At 50.8% G+C, this 27,621-nt stretch overlaps 1 protein-coding gene across 5 annotated transcripts in view; it reads left to right on the forward strand.

Annotated features, from left to right (window-relative positions):
- PLXNA4 (plexin A4) overlaps positions 1–27,621 on the forward strand; it is a 373,377-nt gene that overhangs the window by 56,868 nt on the left and 288,888 nt on the right. The window contains exon 4 of one of the 5 annotated variants that reach the window (XM_032643655.1): positions 22,390–22,408. The exons of the other annotated variants lie outside the window; for them this stretch is intronic. Coding sequence (XP_032499546.1) covers positions 22,390–22,408 — 19 coding nt within the window. The remainder of the gene's footprint in view (positions 1–22,389; positions 22,409–27,621) is intronic. 5 annotated transcript variants of the gene reach the window in all.

Here is a 27,621-nt window from a genome sequence, read left to right on the forward strand (position 1 = left end):
GCTGAGGAATTCAAAGGTATTGTGACCATGGCAGTCCTGCTGCCAAGGGCAAGGGTGCCCAGACCAGCTAGCCTTGGGCTGGAATCCTAAATCTGCCACTTATTCATTGTGTGGCCTTGGGCCCGGTACCTCACCTTCTTGGTCCTCCATTTCTATGAAACACAGACCATGTAGGGGTTTTATGAGGATGAAAGGAGATAACCAGGATAGCTGATCCCTGCTTTATGGAAACAGCTTTTTTCTGTTTTTAAAACACATATTTTTTTCTTATTTAAAACACATATTATAGTGACTGGGCATAAAGTTAATTTCCTTTCCCTTCTGGAGGCAGTTTGAAGGCCTTCATCAGGTTTCCTGTCTGGGCCCCTCTGGTGGAACTGGCAAATCCCACTCTTCCCTAATTCTGCTTTCAAATCTTTTTCTAGCTGTGCAACGTGGGGCAGATTTTAATGGCACGGGGTCTGCCCTTCCTCATGTGTAAAGTGACGGTTACAGTGCCTAGCTGTCTGGGCTGCTGGGAGGCTGAAATACAGGGGATGTTGGTTGTTCTTACCTCACCTTTACTGCTGAGCATGAAGCGCAGTCTCTGGTCTAAGGATGCTACGTGTAGTATCTCATTTAACCACAAACAACTGTAAGCACCTAGTACTGTTATTCATTTACGGCTTAGGGAGAGGGGAAGTCCGTCTGACTGATTATGCCCAAGACCACACCTGGCTACCTCGGCCTCAGCCCACTGGCCTCCTTGCCTCCATCTGAGCTCTCGCTAACATGATGCAGAGCTGAGTTGGACCTGTCAGGGAGACGTCAGCTCAGCTTTTAGAGTGGGGCAAATGATCCCCTTCATCAAGAACTTGTGAGTTTTACCCTTTAACTATGGCCTTGATTTTACCATCTGTCACATGAGCCCGAGAGGCTGTGAAAAATATGGGTGTGAAAAATACCATTATCTATTCAGAAGTGAGTGTCACAGTTGTGCAGGGGTGACCGTGTGCTATAGACTGAATGTGGGTGTCCCCCTAAATTCGTATGTTGAAACCTAATCCCCAGTGTGATGGTATTGGGAGGTGGGGCCTTTGGGAGGTACTTAGGTCACTAGGGTGGAGCCCCCATGAATGGGATTAGTGTCCTTATAAAAGAGACCCCAGAGAGTTCCCTCTCCTCTTCTGCCATGTGAGCACACAGTGAGAAGACGGCCGTCTGTGAACCAGGAAGAGGGCTCTCACCAGACACAGAATCTGCCAGCACCTTGATTTTGGACTACTCGGCCTCCAGGGCTGTGAGAAATAAATTTCTGTTGTTTACAAGCCAGCCAGTCTATGGTATTCTGTCATTGCAACCCAGAGGACGAAGATAATGCAATAATTTCTGGTCTGCACCAGGGAGATAGTCGCTCATGCACCATCCCCCTAGGCAGCTGGATGCGTCTGTGTGTCTGTGACATGCGGTCTGTGGGCACGACCCCACAGTGGCACCGACAAGGGTTGAATGAGTGGACACCACACCAGGCACGCCCACCCAGCTCCAGTGAGAAGGCTGTGAAGACATCGGGATGCTACGGATGGGAGTTACCTGAGACAAAACTCTGCTCTTCTGCTTCGTAGATGCTGTGGAAGAAGGAACAGGTGGCAGGTGTGGGAGAGTGGCTGCCGGTGTAAGGGTGGCAGTGGGGAGGTGGTTTTTCTGGCCAGATCAGGAAGTTAATGGGAACCCAGCTTAAGGAGATACTTCTGGAAGGGCCCAGTGGTGCTGCTGTTTGCCCTGTGGGAGTGGGAATGGCCACTGTCAGCTGCTTCTGCACTTCCAGAAAAATGATGTAGCGTGTGTGCGCTGCAGGTGTGGTCGGCAGAGTCCTCGATGTGTGTGGCTGGGGGCTGCACACCCCTGGATAGGCGCGCCCTCAGACCACCCAGTCCCTCCCACCCCACACCAACACCCACCTCAGCACAGCTGTGCACCAGGCTGCCCGTTGGTGGGGGCGGGGCTGGAACTTACAGCCCTGTAGTTGCCACCGCTCGTCAGCATACTCCAAGCACAGAACGTGGTCCGCTGTGTCCAGAAGGGAGGTGATTCTTGATGACGACACCGGAGGAAAAGGCATGATTAAGGGGGTGAGAAGGGGTGTGTTTGGTTTGGTTGCCTAATTTGAAGGAGTGAAGTAAATGGGGGAGAGGATTTTAAAACAAAACTGTCAGATTCTAGAAAAGACTATTAAGAATAGTAAGGCTAAAAAAAAAAATGAATAGTAAAGCTGAAATTTAGCAAGATGATGCTCTTAAGGTCATCTAAATGTTTTAGATCTGGCTCAGCGTATAAGCGGGGTGTTTGGAGAGGAAGAACAAAGTACCCCCAAGGTCACAGAGCGGTGCGTGGCCCCGTTGGCACCTGATTTAGTACGCTGACCTATACTGAAGCCGATCGGTTCCCTGGTCCTCTCTGCTTATTGATAGGATCGACCTATTATCGTGTTTCCTGGATTGGAAGCCCACATTTTTAAAAAGAAGCTATGCCAGAGACGTTTTAATTTGAGAGAAGTGCCAGTTTAGAAAATGTAGGGGAACCCTGGAGATACCGGTCTTGGGAAGTTTTCTCCGCTGAGTCCTTCTGTGACAATATTTTCCCTTCCGTGTAACAAAGAAAGGATACAGACACGAGGTTAATTAAGAGGGATGTATCTAAAGGAGAGCTGAGTGCAGAGCAATCCAGGGGGAACGCGGCCATGACCACCCGCGGCATCGTCGTCACTGCCCTTGATCCCTATCGACTCAGGACGTGCATGGAAACAGACCGAGGGCCCACTGGCAGCTGCTCGTTGACTCTAGAAATGTGCAGGGTGAGAGGGCCTGGAAGTATGATCATGAAACCACCAGTTTCTCTTATCATCGTTCAGAGGGAAGAAACAGTATGCAGGGTGTCAGCAGAACTGCGTCCTGGGAAGAAAACGCCTTGGTTGACTTGACCTCCAGGGAGCACGACTTCTCTTTGCTAAGTCTTGGGACTTGAAGATACAATTGGGAGCAGCCCAGAAGACGGAAGACTCCCTCCAAAGAGAGCAGGGTGTAAAAAAAGGATGATGCCACTGATGGGATTTGCCTTTGCCGTAGGAAGAAAGCTACAGAGAAGGGAGAGGCTCTAGGCATCAGTGAAGGACTATCTTCCAGTTGGGCAAAACGTCCGGTTCCTGCACAGAACTTGAGGGCGCTGGGCCTCGTGGGGCTCCAGGCGTGTGAGATGCAGTGGAGAGGCCCGCTTCCCTCGGGACCTCGGCCTCCTGTGTGATGAAGCCCAGGTTGGCAGTCAGGTGCACAGCTGGGACAGCATAGACCCTGCCAGTCAGAACCAACACTGCTTGCAAACAGCCCATCGGACCCTACTAGTGCCACCCCGCTCGGTGTTGCCAGCCTTGGGCTCACATAGGGGTTTGACTTCTTAGAGCCATGCCAGTCCCAACAACCCATAACCTTATGTCTATCAGATCAGGGCAAGGGGAGGCAAAGGGACTCCAAGAAGAAGCCATACAGAAAGTCAGGAGGCAGAAGGCATTGCTTTTGGGGACAACCTGATTCCTTGCTTAATACCCTCTTTCGTACTAAATTGTAAGCTCCAGGAAGCCTGGGACCATTTTTTGTCTTAGCCACTCTTCCACTCACACTTGGTGCTTAGCCCAGGGCCTGGGGCACAGTTTGTGCTTCATAAGTGCTAATTAAGTGCATGAAATGAGTTTGCAGAGGGCGAGCTTCTCTGAGTGACAGCTTGGGGAGGACAAAGTTCAGCATCTAAAAGAAAAATGGAAAACAACAGGACGAGTCCTCTGGAGAAGCAGCAGGGTGGAATCCAGAAAGCAAGCGTAGGTAGTGGGGAAAGCTGCCCACTGGGGAGAAGTAAGGTCTTGAGGCATTCCCAAGAGAGAGGGGGCGGGAAGGACATCTGCTAGAACTTCTGAATATGGGTTGGGTGCTGGGAGGATGCTTCGTTTCAATCTTTCCAGGTTTTTCCCCCTTTGTTTCCTGTTTCTCTGCTTACTTACCTGCAATCTTACGTACAACCTGCAGGCTCACCCCAGCTGCTGGCATCTGGGACCTCTGTGGCCCTAAGATCCAGGCTGGTGACACCAAACATGTTCCTTTCATCACCAACTCTGCTCCTGACCGATAACTTTTCTCCACCTCTTCAGATGTGTCTTGGACATGCCCTTGCTTTTGCCCCTGGGTCTCCCAGGCCAGCCCCGAAGGCAAGTGTGACCATTCAGGGCTGGAGCTCCTCCCCAGACAGGATGAGCTGATGGTCCCCGAGCCTCGGCAGATCTGGGGCCTCCTTTCAGCTGACGGAGTAGTGACTTGAGGCCAGGAATGTCATTCTTGTGTGCGATTTTCACCGAGAGTTTTGGTGACATGCTACTTTGCAAAATGATTGGCCCTCCTTGCCCTGAAGGTCCCCTTTCCAAACACAGCCCCGTTAAACTTCTAGCCTCATTAAGCTGGGTCTACCTTTGGGATCTCCCACCTCTGACATTCAACCTTTGCTGGCCTGGGGCAAATAAATCATTCTTTGAGAGACCTTCATTTTCCCAACTGGTGGCCTAGCAATAGTATTATTATATGACTGAATAGGTTGTTTAAATGTGGTAGATTCAGGATATCTTTATCTTTATATATATATATAGAGAGAGAGAGCTTAAAAAGTAATTCCATTCATTACTACCTAGAAAGGTAGAGCTTAGTAGAATAAGCACATGGACACACTGTCGTTTTATAGCCTTGGGATCCCCGGGCAGTGTCCCGTGCTTGGAGACATCAGTGGGAGATAAGCAAATTCTACTGTTCTCAATTCAGTTCAGTGAGTAGGTATGGAGGATGCAGTCTAGCCCAGGCACTGTGCTGGGCACTGCAGACCCTGAAAGAATTAACCATGGCCTGAGGAGCTCCCAGCCCCACTTACAGCTCAGTCTTCCAAAATGCTGTAAAAGGAAGCATCTTATCCAAGATCTCCTATCAAGTTCGGTGACAGCCAAGTTTAGAAATCACTTCTGGAATTTGCATTTTGTTGCAATTCAGGCGAGATGCAGTCTCACAGGGCAGAAGCTAGCCAGGAGAGCGTCTGGGACCAAGTCAGGAGCTCTGTCCCTGATGGAAACTCACCACGTGATTGTAGACAAGCCACAGTGTTGTGATTTACATTGGAAGGAACCCAGGGTCCACTATTGCTAGGATATGTTTAAGGAGGCTGAGTGAGTCTTTACTGCTCCAAGCCTTAGATTTTTCTATATACTGTATAAAATAGAAATAATAATGGGATACTTACCTTCCATGCTACCTTCCATGGGTTTTAGGAAATAAAATGTGAAAACAGCTGTCAGAATATATTTGAAAAGTAAGAAGTCCATAAGGCATCTGGATTCTGCCTCTAGAAGCAAGCGTCATCCTGCTTAGCAACCTTCTTTGCTCTTCTTTCCCTTTTCTACCAGGTGCCCCAGTGAACCCTGCCCAGCGCGGTTGTAGCAAAGAGAGTCAGATACAATTTTTAAAAACATTCTACTTATGGGCAAAAATCCCTTAGCAGCATCTGGGCTCTAACCTATGTAGAGTTGGCTCTTTCCACAAACAAGTTCCTGATAATCACCCTTCATGGTGAAATATTTGATTTATTCGATGGAGGTTCACTGGAGGGCCTTTCGAAGAGGAAACTGTGTAATAACATTTACTAGGAGCTTCAGGGACAGGGAGGAAGGAGCAGAGAGCATTATGACCACACACCCCTGGAATTGTTACCATATTAAACCTGTGTTCCACGAGTGGATGGATTTTCTGATGCAGTTGGGTATCTTGCCTGTGGACAGTGAAATTGCTGTCCTCTGCCACAGAATAAATTACCTGTCAGGCTCTTTTAAGTAGTTTCAGGATGGTTAGTTTGAAGACAGCAGCACACGCCGGGGAAGGCAGGCGGGGCTCGGGGTGGGGAGAGCTTACTTTCAAAAGTTGCCGGTTGCGTGTCATAGTGTTATTTGCTGTGTCGTGTTGATCTGGTGTGATGTGACAGCTGCATGTGAGAGGCAGAACCTCAAAGACTTGCGAACTGCCTGCCAGCTGTTTGTCTGCGCACCTTACATCTGTGGAAGGCAGTGGAGAAGGTAAACCAAGGCTCCCTTTTTTAAACACAGGGATCCTGGCATTTTCCTGCAGTTTGAAGCTCAAAACTTTTAGAGTGGCCTTGTTGTGGGGAAATGGGAGGATGTAAACTAACTGACTCCTGTAAAAATAAAAGTGTGTTCTATGGCAGCAATGCACAACCCCACACAGACCCATGCACACCTGCATGCGTGCGTGGGCACACACACACACACACACACACACACACACACACACAGAGAATAAGGTTTTCCAAGTAGCTAGCCAGAGCGTGTTATCCTAATCCCATACAGCTTCAGAAAGTACGTACTGTTTACTTAATTTTAGGACATTTTCTGGGGTCAAGAACCAGATGCTTTTCACCCTGGTAATCCCCCGGCCAGCAGGGCCTCTACGATCACAGGCAAAAAAGGCAACTGTATTAAAACATTTGCTAGTGGCTTTAGGGAAAGGGAAGGGAGGAGAGAGCAGAAAGAATTACTACCACGGACTTTGGTTGATCATCTATCACCTGATCTGAGTTCAGGGCTTGCCCCCTTAACCAGTGGTTTGCAAATGTTTTGGTTCCAGAAGCTGTTTGAGCTGCAGAAAATGCTTTTCCTTCTCCCACAAACATCCCTGGCAACTGTGTCACCTGAGGTGAATAGGAAGTGTAGTTATGCACTGATATATGCATATGCATGGATTTATGCATATGTATGTATACGTATTATGTTCATATGTGTATGTATGTGTTTGGACGTGTATATGTGTGTGTGTGTATACACATATTATATGGATACCCACTCATTCATGTATTCTCAAGTGCAGATGGTCACCCCTTCTGGGGTACCTGTCTGCAGACAGCCTGGAGCATTTTGTGAGGCTCTCCAGGGCTGGCCTCCATGACTGCCGAGCCCGGGCAAGGTGGGCTGCTACATCTGTGGTCCATGTGTCTGAAGCCCCAGTATCTACCAGCTGAGGTGCAAGTGTCAGGGCAGCTGGATCTGGCAGAGACTATTTTCTGCTTCTCAGTTCCCTCCAGGCCAGAGATAAAGCAAGAAGTGCGGTTTCTGAATGAACCAGGGACGTTTAACGTTCTGGCTGATAGTATAGCACGTTATACATTATACGTGGTAATAACAGTGAGTTGATACGTGCTGCCTGGGATAGAAGGTTTAAAAGGGGCATGACAGTTTGTCTCAATGCTGGTTGAAGAATTAATACATCCACATGCTTCAGAGAGTCATGGCCTGTTAAACCTTCGACACCATCATGTAAAAGCCTTTTAACAACTTATTTTCCAGCAATAACCAGTTGATTTGAACAAAACTTTTCGTCTTGATATGCTGACAGTTAGTCATAAAGGAAATTGAAAAAAAAAAAAACAACCATGAGGTCAAGAAGAGAATATAAATGTGTCAATATAAAACACATTTAAAACCATGGGAAATTATAATTTTTTAAAACATCTATTGGGGGCTTCCCTGGTGGCACAGTGGTTGAGAGTCCGCCTGCCAATGCAGGGGACACGAGTTCGTGCCCCGGTCCAGGAAGATCCCACATGCCACGGAGCGGCTGGGCTCGTGAGCCATGGCCGCTGAGCCTGCGCGTCCGGAGCCTGTGCTCTGCAACGGGAGAGGCCACAACAGTGAGAGGCCCGTGTACCAAAAAAAAAAAAAAAAAAAAAAAATCTATTGGGCTCTTAGTAGGTGCTGGAAAATGGGCTAAGCCAGGCCAGTTGCTAGCAAGTGGTAAATATGGGATACTACCACAGTCTCCTATCAGAGTCCTTGCTTTACCATGATGCTATATGACATCTTTAAATGTGTTAGGCTAATACTGAGATTATCTGGCTAGAATTATCATCTTAGGCTAATATTCACTGTGTGGTTAGGAGGTGAGCCGTTGCATGTGGGAAACGTGAACAGTAGCTGTGCTGCAAATAACGCCATTATGCATCTAACACCCCTTTATGTTTGCTGTGTCATTTTGGACCTTTGACAATGGAAGCCTGGAAAGTAGCAATAAAAGAGATGTTTATTGAGTGCCTACTACATGCCAGGCTCTGTGCCCAGTGCTTTATCCATGGATTATGTGATAAAAGCAACCGACCATCACTTAATATTATCTACGTCTCATAGATGAGGAAATTGAAGCTCCAAGTGGTCGCATTGTAACCAGAGTCTCACCCTTTAACCTCACGTTACCAGCGTGTGCTTTTGGCATATTGTGTGCAAACCCGTTTACGTGCTTTCATATCCGTAAGTTGTGCTGAGACTTTCCCGCAGGGAGTGTACCCAAGACAAGCTTCTCAAAGCCACGGCCAGTTTCCCCCAGAGTCAGGACGGACTCTTTGTCAAAGAGATGGGAGCCATCCTCCTACCACTACAACCACGCGCTGAATGCGGCTCCTGCCACTTCTCACTCCCGCCCTGTCCTTCAACTCCTGTCCTCAGCCTGCTGACACTGCTCGGGTGACGGTGTGCACCCTCATCATCGTGGTCCCCACCTCTGGGTCTTCCTGTATTTTCAGGTTGTGGGCACTTGGTGGTTTGCGTCAACCTGGGGAGGGAGAAATGAGGGAGATCTCTGCTTACTTTGCACTGGGTGAGCCAACAGAGGGAGGAGCTGGAAGAATCAATCAGGGCGCAGGGGGCAAAGGATCTCGTGGTTCAGATCCGGCAGCTTTTTTTGCATCAGGTGCAGCTCTCCTCTCATTCCTGATCTGAGCTATGCACGGTCACAACTCAGACACCCACACACCACCAATTTTTGCGGCGTCATTTGTAAGAAAGTGTGCGTCTGTGTTCGCGCACACACGCACTGTGGCCACATCCCTCCCTGCTAGATTTCTGCCCCTCGAAATTCAGTTTCATCAGGGCCTTTAATAATTTCAGCTCTGGACCATGAAGGGGAGGGGCAGGGAGCTGCTTTCTGACAGTTGGCAAAGACCTGGATGTTTCAGGATCTGACTTTGGATGCTCTGTGTCCTGACTGTTGTGTTTCTGGAGAGTCTCTTTTAAGAGTGAAACAGACACCCAATGCTAGTTAGTGGGTCCCCTGGATTGGATTCTCCCCTCCACAGAGTCAGCTAGTAGCCTTCCTCATCTGAGGATTCAGGGAACCCAGGAAGGGGACCTAGAATGTAATTCCCCAAGCTTGGTCTTCGGTACCCATAACGTCAGGTCCAAAGTCAAGAACAAGTCATGCTTGTGTGAAGTGGAACATCCCTGGGGCACTGGAGCCAGGAAGCCCAGTCAAATCCAAGCCACATGGCCCCGCACAGCACCTGCAGTGGTGGAGTCCAAGTGTCCTCAAGCCCTGAAATGCCTGTCTCCTTTGGTGGAGTATGGTGGCTGGGAAGCCACTGCATGGACCCCATCCCAGCTTGGGGGGGGGGGGATTTCAACAGTCATTCCTAGTGTGTGGCAGACACCCTTAAAGCCTCTCCCTTCTCTCTCCTGTTCAGTAACCTTCTCACTAATTTCTGTCCTTGTGCTGATTTCAGATCTCCCAATGTCTTTGGATGGTCAGCCATCAACTAAAATTCAGTGCCCCGATTCTCCTTGTAGCAACTTGGAGAAGGTTGGAATAGTTCTCTGGGACTCTCCAAGGGTTGGAAATTTAGGGGAAGACAGCCTTGCTTTGACTGGGACCTTCCACCCCTCTGGCTCCTTCTGCTATGTTTCCAGTGGTGGTGGCAGCCCTTGCAGCTAGGGTGCAGGTGGAGAGCTGGAGCGACTGGCTCTGTCCCCATTGCTCATAATCTATGGGACAGGCCTTTCCCTGTGTCCCTCTGCCCCGGCTCCAGGACGGCAGGGCGGCGTAATTATCTTGGACAGCTGCACCATGTTCATTGCCATGGCCTTACCTCATCAGTCCCCTGTTTTTCCCTCTAGCTGCTTAAAATATAAACCAGATCCCTTGTCCCCCGAGTCCGACTCCCTTCAGAGCGGGACGGAGTGCAGTGTGTCACATGTCCTCTGATTTGCAACGTGTTTGGGTGATGACGCCAGATGGGCACGGGGGAGGGAGAGGGCGGCTCGGAGTGTGCAGAGGGAAGGGAATTCAGTTTTTCTGGGGCACCAGGCCCAGTGGGTGACTTCAGCGAGCTGTTTGCCTCTGAGGCCCCATCTGTGGATCAGAGGGAAACCTGTAAGTCACCGGTCATTTTCTGGGAACTTGAGGAGCCTGGAGTCTGTGCAGAGTCCCTAAGCCATAAACACTTCACTGCAGTGTAACTCTGGAGAACGTCGGGGCCACTGCTGTTTCCAACCCCAACACCATGGAGCTAGGGTTGGAGGCTGCAGTGCCTGTTTCCTGCTGGGCACCGATCCAACCCTCGCCTCTGCGTCACAGGACTTATCCTTGGACTTCGGGGCTTTGCAAGAGACGAGAGAGAAGAGAGAAGAGAATATCCCAGGGCACCGGAAAGGGGGAGGGGTGTGTGTGCAGGCTCAGCTGATGTGCCCACAGGCAGCCACACTGGTACACTGGCCAGTGCCCTCACGTGTCCCGCGGGTGCCCGGGGGGTGGGTGACCAGATCCCAGATAAGCATCCCTGACACGGGCAGTCCCAGCACACACTCGGACACAGATGACTCCCACACTTCCGTCAGGCTGTGACTCTTAAGTCTTCCTGCCACTTTCCACTTTCTTGGATGCCCCTCATCTTCCTTTCCCCCCCCCCCGCCCCCAACAAAACTCACCCTGTAAGCTCCGGCCTCCCTTCCCTTATAGTATTTGGGGTAATGGGAGGGTGTTAGTGGTCCTCTTGCGGGGGAAGAGCCGGCCCGAGTAGGGGCCACCACGGATCGGATTGAAGGCTCCATCAAGAGCACTGATTAGAACAGGCTGCAGTAAGATGGAGCGTTGTCATGGAAACCAGCTCTTGATGTTGTCCAGATTTCAGAATCTCTCTCCTCTCCCCACCTTGGTTTTTACCGCAAGGCTATGGCTACATGTTTGGCAGGAGTTTGTGGGCCCACAGCCTCCTCAGATGAGGACCTCGGATGTCAGCCAGCCTCTGCCACAAAGCTGCCCTTCTAAATGGGGATGTGGCCCTGCGTGGCCAGGAAGCCTGAAGCAGGGCCCACGTACCTCCTGCTGTGATCCTGAAGATACAGCTGGCGTATTCGGATGCCAGAAGCAGAGCCTGAGGCCCTGAGATGTGCCCTCGGTGCGTGGAGAGGGGCGGGGGAGAGGTGGGGAGGGCTGGGAAGGTGGACCCTAGCTCCACCTGCCCCGCAGTGTGGCCCCAGAGCAGAGAAGCTGGGAGGAGGAGGCGGGCATGGGGTGCACGTTGCAGGTGAAAAACCAGAGTGTGGACTTGGGTTATCACGCGGGCCAGAATTCAGGCGTGGCTCAAGTGTTCCGCCTGCACGGGGGGCTTATCCTCTAACTCCTCCATACCTACACCCACCCAGGGTCACGATCGCGTAGCCAAAGGTGGTGAGAGTGGAGCGAAGTGTGACATTCTGACTCAGCACATCATCATTCAACCCTGTGTGCCTCAGTGTCTCCAGACAGCAAAATGAGGATCACGTCCTTAGGTCTGACCGCATCCATCCAAGGATGGGATCAATCTAAAAAGAGACAGCAGAGGGCAAGCTCTTTGGAAAGGAACAAGTCTTATACAAAGTAAAGAAGTCATCATTGTCGGGAATTTACCGTGAGATGGACTTGGAACCACAGGACTTAACCAAGAGCCCCAGACTGGCCTTTGTCTTGGAGAACGTGCATGTCTAAGTTTGAGTTTTGCTAAATTTCTGGGAGAGACACTGTACAGTGCCTACAGCACGTTCACCCACCTCTCCTCCCTCTTTGCCTCCCCACCGTGGGTAGCAGGCATGGGCATGGCAGGGAAGCCACCAGGCTGGTTAATGTGGGCTGGGCCCCAGCTACAAGTGAGGTGGGCACCCAACTGTGCCAGAAAACCGTGCAGCTAGGGGCTGGGTGCACACTGTGGCCAAAGGGAGCATTGAAATTCGATGCTGGAAGTGCCAGGTCTGGTGCCAGTGAGGGGGCTGGGGTTGAGGACCGGGAGACAAGGGCACAACATCGGGAGCCGAGGAAACGTGGGAACAAGGCGAGGGGAGACCAAAGGCAGACAGTGTCCTGGAGTCGGGAGGGGCCGTGAGGTGGGCGGCCAGCTGGGGTTAACGGCGGTTACCGTCATTGCACTAACAGGTGCCGAACCTTTGTTGATTCATTGGCATGGGCCGTTGTCAATCCCTAGGGATCTGGATCCCCAGTGTTTCTCTCTGTGTATCCTTAGCCTGGGTTCTGGCATGGGGAGCATTTTGTTTCTAATTTTCCTCCTCTGCCTTCTCAAGTGAGTATAATGAGGGTACAGAGGGACTTCCCCAGTGTGGCAGTTCTTTCCAGAATCCAGGGAGATGTAGATGAGATATTCGGAGGGCAAGGGATGGCCTGAATCCCTTCATCTCACTTCTCAGGAGGTCTGGGGTGTCCCAGGTGGGCTCTTCTGTCTGGGGGCCTCTCCTTCCAAGCAGTAAAACGAGCCTCAGTCTAAGTTAGGAAGATGGTAAAAGGTAAGGTGGTATCCAGCTGATTCTTTGTTCTGAGAACAGAGTGGCAGCTTCAGACGCAAGCCAGCCACTCTCCTCTTTTGGTGGTGTCCGTACTACACATAAAACCCAGAAAAACATCCTGTTTCGAATGGCTTTGCTTATGGTCACGTGTCCTCTGTCAGGTGTGTTTTATTTGCTGTCCTTTTACCTCAAGCTGCCTGCTTAGCACTGACTAGCAAGATGGGCACCGAAGCCTTTGCTGGCGTTTATTTTAGGATGGAAGGTGTTGGAGGATGTGCCTCGCCCACTTTAGGGACCCAAAGGCATGTTTCCAGCATCACTTTGGCCATTATGATAAAAGGGTGACATCAAACCAGTTGCTGTAATAACAGGCAACATCACATAGTTGTCAAAAGTGATGAATGATTTTCACAGTCAAAAATATTGATTCTTTTTTCAAAAATTTTACTTTGGTAAGGGGATATCCATAGAACTTCGGAAATGAAATATAGCTCCTAAATCTGTCAACCCAGTCGAATACTTTAACCTTGTCGTTTTGTCCCTGTTGCCGATCGAGTACTGGTATCAACCAGAGCTCGAGAGAATTACCTACATAAGAGCAAGCAGAACGATTAGCATTTACAGTGGTATGATGGCAGCACGTAGAAGAGACATGATAACTCTAAGAGTGTGTTATAATTCTTTGCAGAGATGTTATGGGGAAAAAAAAAAAAAAAACACTGACACGGAACTCAAAAGCCCAATTCGAGTTTCAGCAATGCCATTTCTAGCTGTATGACTTTGGACAAATCGTTGAATCTTCCCGGCCTCATCTTGTAAGAGGATGAAATGAGCCTGCCTCCAGGGATGGATGGTGTGAGAAGCAGATGCAGCATATACGTGAAAGCACCATCACCTGCCGATCACTGTTAACAGTGCTCTCTGCTCATGGGCAGTACTTTACAGCCTGCCCCTTCTTACGCCTTCCCTCAGTTTTTGCATCTGTTAAATAGAGGCAGCAGTCTAGTCCTTGCCCACCCCTCCCCCCTGCACACACACTTCCTCCCCACGTCTCCCCCATGTTAGTGAAGAAAGAATAATAGATGTGAAAAGCTTTGAGTTCCTTGAAACCAAAGAGTGGGATAAATACTCTGTATTGATTACGATGATTATATCTGGGACCAGAAAAGTAGGATTGCCTGGTTGCCAGTGGCAACCGGCTGGCAGTGCTGCTGAGCTGGGCTGTGTGGAGAGGTGCCCTGGGAACTGAAGGATGTTTTTTTTTTTTCTCTTTTTTAAAAATCCCCATTCCTCCTGCCTTGGTCTGGCATTCCTGGTCTTAGGAGACGTGGTCAGTCGTCAATGGGATTTGAAGGGAGTGGCAAAGGGGGCTGACTCCGGGCGTCTCTGGGAACGGCTCACGAGTGGCTGGCAGGCGAGTCTTCCGTCAGAGTTACGTTTCCTTCAGATGCAGAGATGGGAGATCCAGCTAGTTGGAAGGGAGGGGGGTGGACAGAAATTGGACCAGGGCAGAGAAGAGGCTGGACCATGTGCAGAAACACAGAGCCCCCAGGGGGATAAGGGGCCATCTGAGAGTGGGTGGGGTGGAACCCACAACTGAGGCCTTGGGTTGGGTACGGTGCGGGGAGGCTGGTTAAAGCCACGTCCTCCGCCCAGGTCTGAGGCATGTGTTCATTTGAGGGAGGAGAGGCCCTCATCTCCATCTCAGGTGGTGAGCAAATCCTCAGTCTCGGCCCTGAATTCCAGAGTCCTCTGCCTTTACGCCAGAGGTCCCAGTGCTGGACTACAGTGTGTGCTGAGCGCGTGTCACCTCATGGACCCTCACGTAACGGCTGTCCTTGTTTATGTAGTTTACACGGCAGGGAGTGGTGATGTCCAGATGCCGGCTGCGGCCGCCAGCATCGTGCACACCTGTGCTCTGTCTGCCATGATGCCGATCATTTTCCCAGCAGCTCGGAGCCTAACAAGTAGCTGACCACTAATCTTGAGGCATCCGAAAGACAGGCCTGGCATATTAGAGGGCCCCTAGACGTGCCTGCTAGCCAGAGGCTTTGGCTCGAATCCCTTTGTGACGCCTCTGTGTTCTAAGACAAAAGGCCTTTGGCCTGTGGGTCAAGACTCCCTCCCTCCCCCAGTGGTGGGGTCTGGGAGCTTTCTGTCGAGCACGACTTTCCTGACCCAAGTCCTGTGAGGGGCCGTACCTTTCTGGCTGCTGGCTGCCACTAGCTGACTCTGGGGGGTGACCAGGGAGGTATGTCAGCTTCCTGAGGGAGTGGTGAGAGCCCCACGGTCCAGGGTTTGGAGGGTGAGAGAGAAGCAGTGGGGACTGTAGAACGCTCTCAGCTACTCGCCCCTCTGCTGAAAAGAAGCTGCCCTGGTCCAAATGTGACGCCTGAACAATGGGCACAATTTGACCGCGGGTCACATAGGAGTATGTAGTATATATCACAGCCCTCAGAGAGCGTGTTTATGAGTTATGAATTTACCTAGCGTTGTGGAGTCATTCTGGTGTAAAAGTAGCAGGCAGCTAATGTGTACTGAGCGTATGTAAGCACTTCACATGTGTAACTTCATCTACACGTCACAACGATCCTACGAGGTGACTGCTCCATTTTCTTACATTTATTCCATCTTACAGATGCGCAAGCTGGGTCCCAGTGAGGACTGACCATTTACAGTGAGTCAGCGCTGGGGCTGGACTTGAGCCCAGCTTCTCTGACTCCGGGGTGTGTACTCGTAACCACTAATCACGTTACGGGCCCCCCCCCCACCCAGCCCCGTCATCCCAGGCCATTCTTCTGCTCCTCCCACGAGTGGCCCAACCCGCCTGCTTCTTCTGTCTCCCTTGTTTATTCCCGTCCTTATGTACTTGGCTGCCATATTAATTTTCCTAATCTCATTGCCACCCAACCACCTCTGTTCGGAAGACTCAACACCTGTACAAGTTTAAGCTCCTTTGCCTGCCATTCTGGGGCCTCGGGCGATCTAGAGAAAGCTCACCTCTGGGCTCCTAACCCTCATTGTCATTCCTCTCGCTGCATGCAGGAATCAGCAGGCTGAACTGTTGGGACTCTTAGATGCCAGCACGCCTGAGGCCCTTGCTGGTTATTCCTTCTGGCTGGAATTTCTTCTCTCCTCTCTCTCTAGGCCCCAACTGTACACACCCAGATCTCACCCATCTTGTCAGGCTTAGCTCAGCTGCCTCCATTGTCATTGGGCCTTTCTTGATTTCCTCAGCCGGGCACAAATTCTCCCTCCTCTCAACTGGCATAGGGTTCGATGTGTCTTACGCCACTCACCATTTCCCTCTTGCGCATCCATTCATTTACTCATTCGTTCAACGTTTTCTGAGCCTCTCCCATGCAGTGCTGGGAGCTGGGGATGAAAGAGGAATAATAGGTCCCAGCCCTTAAGGTACTAACTGCATGGAGACGTGGTACCAGCGTGTGCCTGACATCTGTGCCCGATTTTCACCTGGCATAGTACCGTGGAGGACATGCAACACAATTGCTTTGAATGAATGAAGGTGCTTGATACTCTCTGATGCTAAAAGGAGAGGCGGCAGGAGGGCACAGTGTTAGGTTGGGATGTGCTGCATAGAAAGCCAGGAGGTTGGTCCTTAAAGATCTTATATGCCAGGAGACCTTCTCTGTCTTATCTAGAGAGGGGCAAATTGGAACAAAGCCCCTCTTCGGTCCTCTTCTGAGGAGGAACTGCTTGTCCGGCAAGGGAAACCTCTCCTCCGCTTGCCCAGCTTACTCCTGGGGACCGGCTGTTCACAGATGGCAGGGATGTCTTGACCAAGACTATTAGGGTGATTTCCTGAGGGCTTCCTGTGGTTAACATGTCAGTGTGACCCAAAAAAGACTGACCACCATGACCTTCCAGACGCCGTGCTGAGTCCACAGAGTCATGTTTAGGCTCTGGGTGTGGAGCAATTAGAGCAATACCAACTTTTCTAGCAATGTTTTGGAGCAGGGGTCAGCAAACTCCAGTCCACGATCTGGCCGGCCACCTGTTTTTGTATAGGCCTCAAGTGAAGAATGGTTCTTCCATTTTTAAATGGTTGGGGAAAAATATCAAAAGAAGAATAATATTTCATGCCATGTGAAAATATGAAATTCAAATTGCCGTGTCCATAAATAAAGTTTTGCTGGAACACAGCCCTGCTCATTTGTTTATATCTTGTCTGTGGTTGCTTATGTGCTGTAACGGCAGAGTTGAGGAGTTACAACAGAGATGACTTCGCCCACAAAGCCTAAATATTTATTCTCTGGCCCTTTACAGGATAAGTTTATGAGCCTTATGCTAGAGGATGAAGTTCTTTCTATACCCATCCTTTTTGGTTAAGAATAAAGGACTTCCCGGTCTGCAGGGCCAGTCAGCTGCTGGCCTGGGGATCAAAGGCAGGTGTTCAGGGTCCTGCAGATGGACAAAGCCTTGGCTTGGGGTTTGGTATCCTGAGTTCTTGGGGGTAAGACCTCTTCTTCTCTATGTCTTTGGTCCTCATAAGTTTGGGCTGCATGGCACTATGAAGAACAGTAGGGAGGTTCCTTAAAAAGCTAAAAATAGAGCTACCATAAGACCTAGCAATCCCACTACTGGGCATATACCCTGAGAAAATCGTAATTCAAAAAGACTCATGTACCACAATGTTCACTGCAGCACTGTTTACAATAGCCAGGACACGGAAGCAACCTAAGTGTCCATCGACAGATGAATGGATAAAGAAGATGTGGCACATATATACAATGGAATATTACTCAGGCGTAAAAAGAAGCGAAATTGAGTTATTTGTAGTGAGGTGGATGGACCTAGAGTCTGTCATACAGAGTGAAGTAAGTCAGAAAGAGAAAAACAAATATCGTATGCTAACACACACACACACACACACACACAGATATATATATATATATATATATATATATATATATATATATATATGGAATCTAAAAAAAAAAAAGGTTCTGATGAACCTAGGGGCAGGACGGGAATAAAGACACAGACGAAGAGAACGGACTTGAGGACATGGGGAGGGGGAAGGGTAAGCTGGGACAAAGTGAGAGAGTGGCATGGACATATATACACTACCAAATGTAAAACAGATAGCTAGTGGGAAGCAGCCGCATAGCACAGGGAGATCCGCTCAGTGCTTTGTGCCCACCTAGAGGGGTGGGATAGGGAGGGTGGGGAGGGAGACACAAGAGGGAGGGGATATGGGGATATGCGTATGCATATAGCTGATTCACTTTGTTATACAGCAGAAATTAACACAACATTGTAAAGCGATGATACTCCCATAAACATGTAAAAAAAAAAAAAAGTTTGGGCTGCATGTTCTCTAAGGGCCCATCGTCCTCACAGGTGGTTACACTTCTTTGGTCTACGAGCCCTTTTCTGTCCAGTGGTCTGCACTGCATGAGGGTAGCTCTGGGCCTCCCAGACTTGTCTTCTGAGGCTTTAGCCTGGGGAGCCACGAGGGCACCAGCTTGGCCAGCGGGCGGACACAGGAGCTCCCTGGCTGCTCCCCCGCCCAGGGTCCCAGTCCTTGTGCGCCCACCGCTCCCCAGGACCACCATCTTTTTCCTTACATTGATCCCTGTTTGGACTCAGTGTAGCCTTTTTTTGAAGCACCCGAGATCTAGGCGGACTGTAATTATGTAATTCATCCTCGTTATCTTTTCTAATTGTTCTCTGAAGCTGTTTCCTAAACTGGCTGGAAACAATTGCAGACCGGAATGGAGTGGGGAAGCAGGCAAGGAGCTGGCGGCCGGCCGGCCGGGGCCAGGCCGTGCACTGGAGGCCTCATCTGAGGGGGTGGGCCCAGGGTGGGGGCAGAGAGGGCCGCCCCTCACGGGCCCCTGTGTCTGGGGGTGGGAGTGGCAAGAAGAAGCGTTTACTGAGGGGCTGGGAGCTTTGGTTTAATCATTCACAAATGACAACCCTCCCTGCTGCTCCCGGCTCCACAGACCGGCTGTTTGCCCTTTCTCTGCTGCCTCTGTGATGCTGGTAGGGCTCCCTGGGGATTCTGCCAGTCAGCAGGGAGCAGGGCCCTTCCCTTGTGGCTTCGAATTGTTTGTGCTTTCTTGACAAAAAAAAAAAAAAAAAAAAAAAGCAACTCGAGCCATCCATCACCCCCAGAAAGCCAGCGAGGGCCTGTGGAGGGAGAATGGGGGGCTTCCTGCTGATTTGGGCCCAGGTGGGTGAGTTGGGGCTCTTGGTAGTGTCTCCTGGGGGGAGAAGCCGGGGTGCCCCCTTCTTTGGGCCAGAACCCCAGGAAAGGGACCCAAATAAATGCTTCCTGCAGGACCTGCTGTTAGGAATGTGTTCCCCGGCTGCACAGCGCCTTGCGGGACCAGGCAGAGGACAGCACGTATTGGTGGGGGAGCATCTGGGGCATCTCTCCGCCCCCCGGTCTTCCTTAAGGTGTGCAACCTAGTCTGCGACCATGACCTCCTCCCCTCCCTGATTCCTCTCCTCACCTGCCTGCAGAAACAAAATGAGACGGCTTCCAGTAAAAGTGCTGAGTTTCTAGAAAGGGCAGACGAGCTGGATGCGGCAGAGCCGCCCGCCCTGCCTGGTGCTTGAAGAGATGCCCGCCCTGGCAGGTCATCAGCGCCATGTCTGTTAACGTTCACAGAGCCCCTCTGAGGGAGGGGAGACAGCGATGCCCCTTTTCCTATTGGGAAAAGAAGGAGTAAATGATGTCACAAACGGTCGAAGCACCCGTGTGTGACAGGTACTAGAGGAGGCGTTGGGCACAGAAGATGGAGACAGGTAGAGCCCATCCCTGGGACCCTGACTTTCCAGGTGCCACGATGTCGACACCATGCTTGAAGCCAAGTATGCCTGATTCCAAGCTCTTCCCACCAGACCGAAGCTGCCCACTGAGGCAGAGACTGGTCAAGCGGAAGCTGTACCACTTGCTTGGAGGATTCAGCCCAGGGTCACTTTGGGTGGGGTGGAGACCCGAGGAACCGTCACTGGTGCGTGTGAGGGTGGGGCGGGAGGCAAGGTGTCCTTCCTTTGGCTGGCTCTCTCTCTCTCTCTCTCTCTCTCTCTCTCTCTCTCTCTCTCTCTCTCTCCCTCCCCCCCCCCTTATTCTTTTCCAGCCTCTGGAGCCAGAGAGAGGGGAAAGGGGGTGTGTGAGGGGTGCCCATGGAGTGCTGGGAACCCAAAGTCCCTCCCTCCCCCTCAGTCCTCCACCCCGAGCACCTAGGCTCCACTGGCCATGTTCAAGGCCCCGAATCCTCTTAGCCCCACACTCCATTCCTGCCCCAGCAGGCCACCTGGCCAGTCCAGCTACTACCCCATCTCTCTTAAGGCTCAAGGTCTGGGGCGAGGGGTGGGAAGAGGTCCCAGGGCATTCTGTGTTCTGGAAGCTCTTTCCTCTGACCTGGCAGAACACATAGCGTTGCAGCATCTCCCGCAGTTGGCCCACCTGGTACTGCTTCAATCCCCAAGACTGCTGGCATCTCTAAAGCTCGGGATTGCCTTTGTCGGGACATCTAGGGTTCCCTGATGGGTCTCCGAGCAGAGCCCGCTCCTGTGCCCCATTTCCCGTTCAGCCAGCTGAGGTTGATCCCCGGGGGGCTGGGTGGGCATCGGTGGATCCAGCCTGGGTGGCCCCTGCCTAGGCCAGCATTTCTCAACCTTTTTCTCCTTATCACCTTCCTCCACTAGAAGAAAAAGTAAACTAATTTACAATTCTTCCAAATGCAAAGGTATGCTAAGGTACGAGAATTTGAGCTTCAGAGGGCCACAGACCGTTGTAATATCCAAGAGGGTTGTTTGCCCTCCATTTTCACCCTCCTGGGGATGCTCTTGTCCCCTTGAGAACGCAGGCTGTAGGCTTTCCAGAGCACGGTTCCAGCCTGGGTGTGATTTCTCTGTGATCTCCTTTAACATATAGGAGTCAGGGTGTTCACGAGGGAAGAATAGCGTTACAAGGGCTGAGGCAGACGTACGGATCTGCCACTGGAGCAAATGGTTTCTCATGTCCGAGCCTCACTTCTTCCATTAATAAAACTCAGACACCTGCTTCTGCTCCACCAGCGAGGAGGTCACACCCAGGGTCAGGCACACATGACACTGGCCACACGTGTGGACCTCACCGTGGGGTCAGGGGTCGGGGAGCCCCATTCTTCCCTTAGCTTCTGCCCCACGGCCCAGCCCGAGGAGCGGTGCCCCAGGCGAGGGGGGCCCCGCTCTCACCCCCTTGGCTGGCAGCTCTCCTGGGTGTCACTGCGGGACAGTGGAAGGCCGGCGATGGGCTGGCGCTGGCGGGTGGTGCTGCAGGAGAATTGGGGGCACTGGGAGGGGTCACTCTTTTCCTTGGCCTCCCTTCTTTCTTCAACCCCGTTTGTACACAGCCTCCCCTCTGGTGGGGAGGCCTTCTTGCCCCTCCCCCAGGAACCAGAACCCCACTGTCCTGCCTTCCCCCTGAAAGAGGCACCTCAGAACCTCTCGCCTGCATGTTATGAAGTGTGTTCTCAGATTCAGGGCCAGGCAGTTGGGGGCCACCGGGCAGGATTTGCCTGCAGGGAGCCAAAGGGCTGCAGAGGCCCCATCGGCCTCCAGTTTGGAACGGGCTGCCCAGGTCCCACCCGGCACACGATGCGGTGTTTAATGGGAGGGCGCAAGTGAGAAACAGGCTCCTGGAACCTGCCCGTGGCTCCTGTCTTTTCTGTTCCTTCCAGCATCCCTCTCCTCTCCCTTTTTCTCTTCCCTTTCTACCTCCTCGTATCCATGCCTGGCTGGGTGTCCGCCTGCTGGCCTGCCTCTCATTCAGCTGAAAGGCAGGTACCCCTGACCAAGGCAGGACTTGAGGTGGGGATGTTGAAGAGGAGGGAGAGGGGGAATGAAGAGAGGCCCACGCATTCCAATAAATAGAAATTAACCCTCCCGGCCCGGGTCAGACCTCTGTGTCCCTCCTCTTTCCCACCCAGGTCATAAAATCCGCTTCTAACTTACCAGTTCCCCTGTTAGTACCAGAAACACACAATTAGCTTTAAAAGTGTGGCTCCAAGCTGTGGCCAGTTAGAAATTTATGACTTTTTTTTTTTTAAAAAAAGCTTTCCTTTAAAATGGCTAATTAAGTGTAGTTCTCCAATGGTAATTTTAAAAAATGAGAATTGGTCTGCACTTTGGAAGGAGGAGAAGAACTCTCCCACTTTATTATCTTGGCACTGGGGAGGCACAGAAGAGACCAACACAACCCGAGCGTTTGCGCAGCCTCCAAGGACAGGGGCCCGGCGCCAGCCCTTTTATGGGTTTGGCAGCGGGGGCGGGGTGGGGGGGGGTGCGGGTCGGGGAGAAAGGTTTTCTGCGTTCCGGACGGCTTCCTTGGGAAGGGGATGTGGAGAGGGTGGCCAGGGAAGGGCAGGGGCTGTAGTGGTTCGCTCACCTGGTGCAAGACACCGGGCCCTAAGGTGGGCCTGAGAGATGCCTTCACAGTGGCTTCCAAGGAGGATGGATGGGTGGGGCGGGTACGTGGAGGGCTAACCCCAAGCAGGACTCGCACCCTGGCCAGGCCACAGCCCTAGCACAGAGCTTGGCAGCTGCTAAACCACATGTTGGCAGAATGTGCCATTTGCGGGTAGGCTGTTTATTCCAAGAACAGTTCCAAGTTGAACCTAAAGGGGGCAGAGCCCAGGCGTGTGGTGTCCTCACAAACGCTTGGCTCCTTGCTTGGCTAAAGGGCGTGCTCAGGAGACGGTCCGGGGCAGTGCAGCCCAGGGGGTCGCCGTGGGTGTTGCTCCCCGTGGCCTGGGGGGTCCAGGGGAGAGCGGTGCACCCTCCTGGAGGGACGTCCCGTTATCCCCTTGGTGCAGGCGCTGCTGGCTCTAGTCCTTCCATCCCCGTGCGTTGCTATGTGAATAACACAATTACGAAGACACAGAACCGGGATAAACAGAAAACATCCAGCAGCCGAGAAGGCGGGAGGGGGGACCCGTCACAATCAGATATTTTGTTACTGGATCATTTCAGGGAGGAGTAGAATTGTTTAAAATGCTGTGCTATTGCAGAAGGGAGGAGTGATGAACAATTAAATAGATTACTCAGTTTTATTTTTCAACATTAGCTTTTATCAAGGCTTTCTCCCAGCTCACCTCCTCTCTTTGGCTCCATTACCATCTCTAGGAAAGCCAGATAGAAGTGTGACTGGGACTGTCTAGCCCCGAGTTTGCAACCACTGCCCTGCTCTGCTTATGGACTCAGTTTTACCCATCAGTCAAATGGAGGGTGGGGCTGCCCCTGCAGTGTGTTTGTGGCAGAGGACAGATTGGATAGGCTGGGTGAGCAGGGTCTGAATCCTGGCTTTACACTTCCCAACTGGGTGAGCTCGGGAGAATCGCTTTGTAAGCTCTGGTCTGTTGGCAGCAATCAAATAAAATAATACACAAATTGTGCAAAGTGGAAATAAAGACTTGGTATTACTGTTATAAAAATGAATTGAGGGCTTCCCTGGTGGCGCAGTGGTTGAGAGTCTGCCTGCCGATGCAGGGGACACGGGTTCCTGCCCCGGTCCGGGAAGATCCCACATGCCGCAGAGCGGCTGGGCCCGTGAGCCATGGCCGCTGAGCCTGCGCGTCCGGAGCCCGTGCTCCGCAGCGGGAGAGGCCACAACAGTGAGAGGCCCGCGTACCGCAAAAAAAAACCCCAAAAAAACAATTGAGATCATGGATGCAAAGTATCTAGTACAGTGCTGGAAACGTGCAGCCCTCTGGAGGGCAGCTTTTACCATCTGACTTACCCTTCTTGGATAATTCCGTCATGCCCACTTGGGAGGCTAGAGAGGATGAACGCAGCTCAGGCCTTGTGTAACCAATCTGAGCCACCTCAAGGGGCTGGAGGGACAGGAATGATAAATGACCCACTTTCCTTTTCCCTGGGTCTCCGAGGCTGACGAGGCAGGGAGGCTTGGTGCCCTCGGCTATGGGAGGGTTTGCCTGAGGGTCTCACCTTCAGAGGTTTCCCGCGGTGCTGGACCACCTTGTCTGTCCATCCACCTTCTGGGTTGTCTAGAGTTACTTAACCTTTCTGACCCTCTGTCCAGTGGGGTAATTACCCACTTTACAGGGTTATTATGAAGATTAAGAGAGCTAATGTGTGGCCAGGAGTTCCTGGAACAGGGCCGGGGTCTTGGAAAGCGCTCAATGAATGCTACTTCCCTTCCCTCTGCGAACCCAGTGGACCATAAATTGGCCACTGGATGTTGGACTGAGCACATCACTAATTAGCTTGAGCCATAAAGGAGACAGAAAGGGAACGAGAGCCAGGTCATTAGATAGCACCAGTGTGAATCCATCTCTGGATGGATTTATGATGGACATTTAGGATTGGTTCTCATTAGAATGGCTGTTTGGAAGAGTGGAAACTTTATAGATTTTGGAGGCAGACAAACCTGTTTTTGATCTCAGCTTTACGAGATACCAGATGTGTGAATTTGGGCTAATTGCATATCCTCACTGTGCTTCTTTCTATGTGCTCATACATGAGAAGGATTAAATGTCACTGTGGGTGTAGAATACCTGGTAGAACACAATAGATCCCCAATAGATGTTAACTTTCTCCCCTTCCTCCTCTCTGAGGTGGGTGATCAGTTTGGTCTGGATAAGGCACCCGTTGTTCTACATAAGTCACAGTCTCTGGATCACACATGTGCACAGCCATGCATGTCGACGGGTACTGGGGTCACTAGCTAGCTCATCCTTGTTTCCCAGCCCCTTGGATGGGTCGTGGCATAGAGTGAAGACTCAAAGCATTCAGGGACCAACTGGGTGAATTAGTTCCCAAAGTATTAGCATTTGTTGTAACCACAGGTACACATTTGACAATGACCTCCCTAGGAAAAGCTCGGAGCCCTTTGAAGACATTGCCTCATTGTGAGAAAGATTTTAGAGGCTTTATTTGTTAAACTTCACAGAGAAAGAGGCTGGGGGATAGAAAGACGATGGCTTGCCCAGGTCACAGGAAAGCAGTGGCATATTTGACACCTGAGTCCCAGGCTCCGACTACGGTACTTTTTGTAGCAACTCACTTGGCATCTCAAAAAAGAGGTTCTGGGATTCTCCTGGAGGATCTCCAGGGTTCATTTGGGATATTAGGAACCAGACTGTGACCCTGGAAATGATTAATTGGGCTAATAATAGTTATAGTTTTGAGTACTAAGTTCTAAGCTTTGTGTTAGATAATTTGCTTTTCATCTCATTTTTTTACAACATCATCACATACAAGGTGGGTGTTTCCATCTTACAGATGAAGTTCTGGTCAGAACGTTTAGCTAATATGGCGAAGAAGCAGCTGAGATTTAAATCTGGGAATTTCAGCCCCAAATAAAGGCTGCTCTGTCTCCCTGCCAGCACACTAAATATGAGTGAGAGGGTGAATCAGACCAGGGAGTGTTCTAAGAACAGAGTCATGACGTGAGATATGGCGTGGCATCCAACCTCGATATTGCTGGGGGGAAATATGAAGAGAGTTTGTCTTGAAATTTGTATTAAATCTGGGAAAGGCCCAGCTATGCTCTCACTTCCTAGGAAAATTTGGAGACCCATGTTTTAAAATCAAGTGTTGTCTTATTCAACTTGAAGAAGGAAGGAAACTCTGACATGTGCTATGACACGGGTGAACCTTGAGGACATTACGCTAAGTGAAATAGGCCAGTCATAAACGAACAAATACTGTTTGATTCCACTTATATGACACCTAGAGTAGTCAATCCAGGGAGACAGGAGTCAGAATGGTGGTTTACAGGAGATGGGGGGCGGTGCGGTGGGGGAGAATGGGGAATTGTTTAATGGGTCCAGTTTCAGTTCTGCAAGATGAAAAGAGTTCTAGAGATTGGTTGTACAACAGTGTGAGTCTGCTTATTGCTAGTGAACTCTACACTTAAAAAGGGTTAAGGTGGTAAATTTTAATGTTATGTGCATTTTACCATAGTGTAAAAAAAAAGGGAATGTTCTCATTCCTACTCAGGTACGTGGAAGTGAAGAGCCTTTTGTTGTGCTGGGGCATCTGGGGGACGCCTGGGGCCCCTGTGGCTTTAGATTAGCTGGTGGGGCTGAGGTCCGCTGAAGCCCGAGAGTGGAGAAGCTGGGAATGAGTTCCTGAGTAGGTTGCCTCCATGAGCCAAGAAAAGGCTCGGAAAGAACAGAGGCTTTCCTGCCCTCCCCTGGACCCGCAGCTTCTGGATCTACTGGCTCACAGTCTCACGGAGAAGATAAGCGAGCAAAGAGATGCTTCAAGACAGCGTGAGAAACCCGTGACGGAGGAAACACTCCCTCTCTCTGAGAAAAGTGTTCAGGGGAACCGTGACCATTCATTGAACATGTTAGAGCTCAGATGCTCACACAGAGGCACAAGATCAACATGGGCTTGACCCTGACTAGGGGCGGCTGTGGCGTGGCGTTGCATGGATGCCTGAACCCTTGGAGAGGATTGGCAGACTCACCCCAAGCGCTGGTGGACATCATGTGCGCTGGGGGCTGGCAAACTACGGCCCACAGGCCAAATCTGGACCACTCCCTCATTTTGTACAGCCCACAAGCTAAGAATGTTTTTTACATTAGTTAATGGTTTTTAAAAAATCAAAAGAAGAACGATACTTCATGACACGTGAAAATTATATGAAATTTGAATTATAGTGTACGTAAGGCAAGTGGTATTGGAACACAGGCACACTTGTCTGTTTACTCATTGTCTGTGGCTGCTTTTCTGCTGCAACAGCAAAAGTGAGGAGTTGTGGCAGGTAATATGGCCTGCAAAGCTGAAAATATTTCTCACCTGGCTTTTACCGAGAAGTTTGTTGACCCCGGTCTAGTCCAATATTTCTTCAAACTAGACTAGTTGTGCGTTGTGGGATCACAACCCACAACTCAGTCATGAGTCAACTTAGTGGAACGCGATGGTCAGCATTAAAGGTTAAAAAAAAGACTAGAAGAACGGGCAGAAAATATCAGAGTGCATCACTTGTTGTAAGGTGATTTTTCTCGTGAAACATTTTTTTCTTTCCTTAAGCTTTTATTTCAGTTAAGTAGGCATATGTGCACTCAGTCACGATGGGAACTGTTTCTCTTATTTATGGGTCTTTGTTCACAATGTAAGAAAGCTACCGGTCTAGGTGAACCTAGGAAATTTACTGCTGTTCACCTGGATATCGGGGATAGAATTTGGATGGGTGTCTCTGAGCTATGTCTGCTCAGGGTGTGGTTGTCTGTTCCCGAAGCCCAGGTTCAAGCAAGGTGGGTGCAGGATTCCCTGCTACATCTTCCTCCCCCAGAACACTGTGGTCCAAGCTGGCCAAGATGCGACGCCCGACCCCAGGTAGGGCTGTTTCCTTGTTTCCGCCCAATATTTCTCCCACTTGAAGAGGGAGGTTTCCATTTTCCCAGAGGGCAATGAACGAGGAATGTTTGCTCTTTGGCATAAAGAGAAGAGCAAGCAAGGCCCAGGACCAAGGACGCGGAGCTCCCTTCCTGACCCCTTCGAATGACAGCTGATATGAGAGTGACGAAGGACGGCTCTTGTGCAAGGTGACAAGAGGCAAGATCTGAGAAGGCTTTGTGTTTACAAACATATTGCCCGAAGTGTCACAGATATAATTGAAAAACATCAGTAGCGATCGATGGGAACAGATCACTGGCCCCAGCCATTAAAACAGCAGAAATCAGGCGTGGAGGAAACGAAGGGGAAGTATGTACAGAGGATAGAAACACCAGTACAAACCTCCTCCTTGCTTCTCTCCCTCCCCTTCCCGACCTTTCTCTTCCTCCTTTTTCCTTTCCCTCTGTTCCTCCACCTGCTCGTCATCACCCGTTTTTCATTATGCAGTGGAAGGAAAAGCGTTGATTTTTCCAAGAGCATTTGCCTGTGTCTTAGAGGCGGAATTAGAGCAGGGCTACCTGCTTTCCCCCTTTTTTCTCCCAACTGTGCCCAGTGTGTCTGTTGACTTTAAA

The sequence above is a fragment of the Phocoena sinus genome, chromosome 9 (genome assembly GCF_008692025.1).
Source record: "Phocoena sinus isolate mPhoSin1 chromosome 9, mPhoSin1.pri, whole genome shotgun sequence".
NCBI lineage: Eukaryota > Metazoa > Chordata > Mammalia > Artiodactyla > Phocoenidae > Phocoena > Phocoena sinus.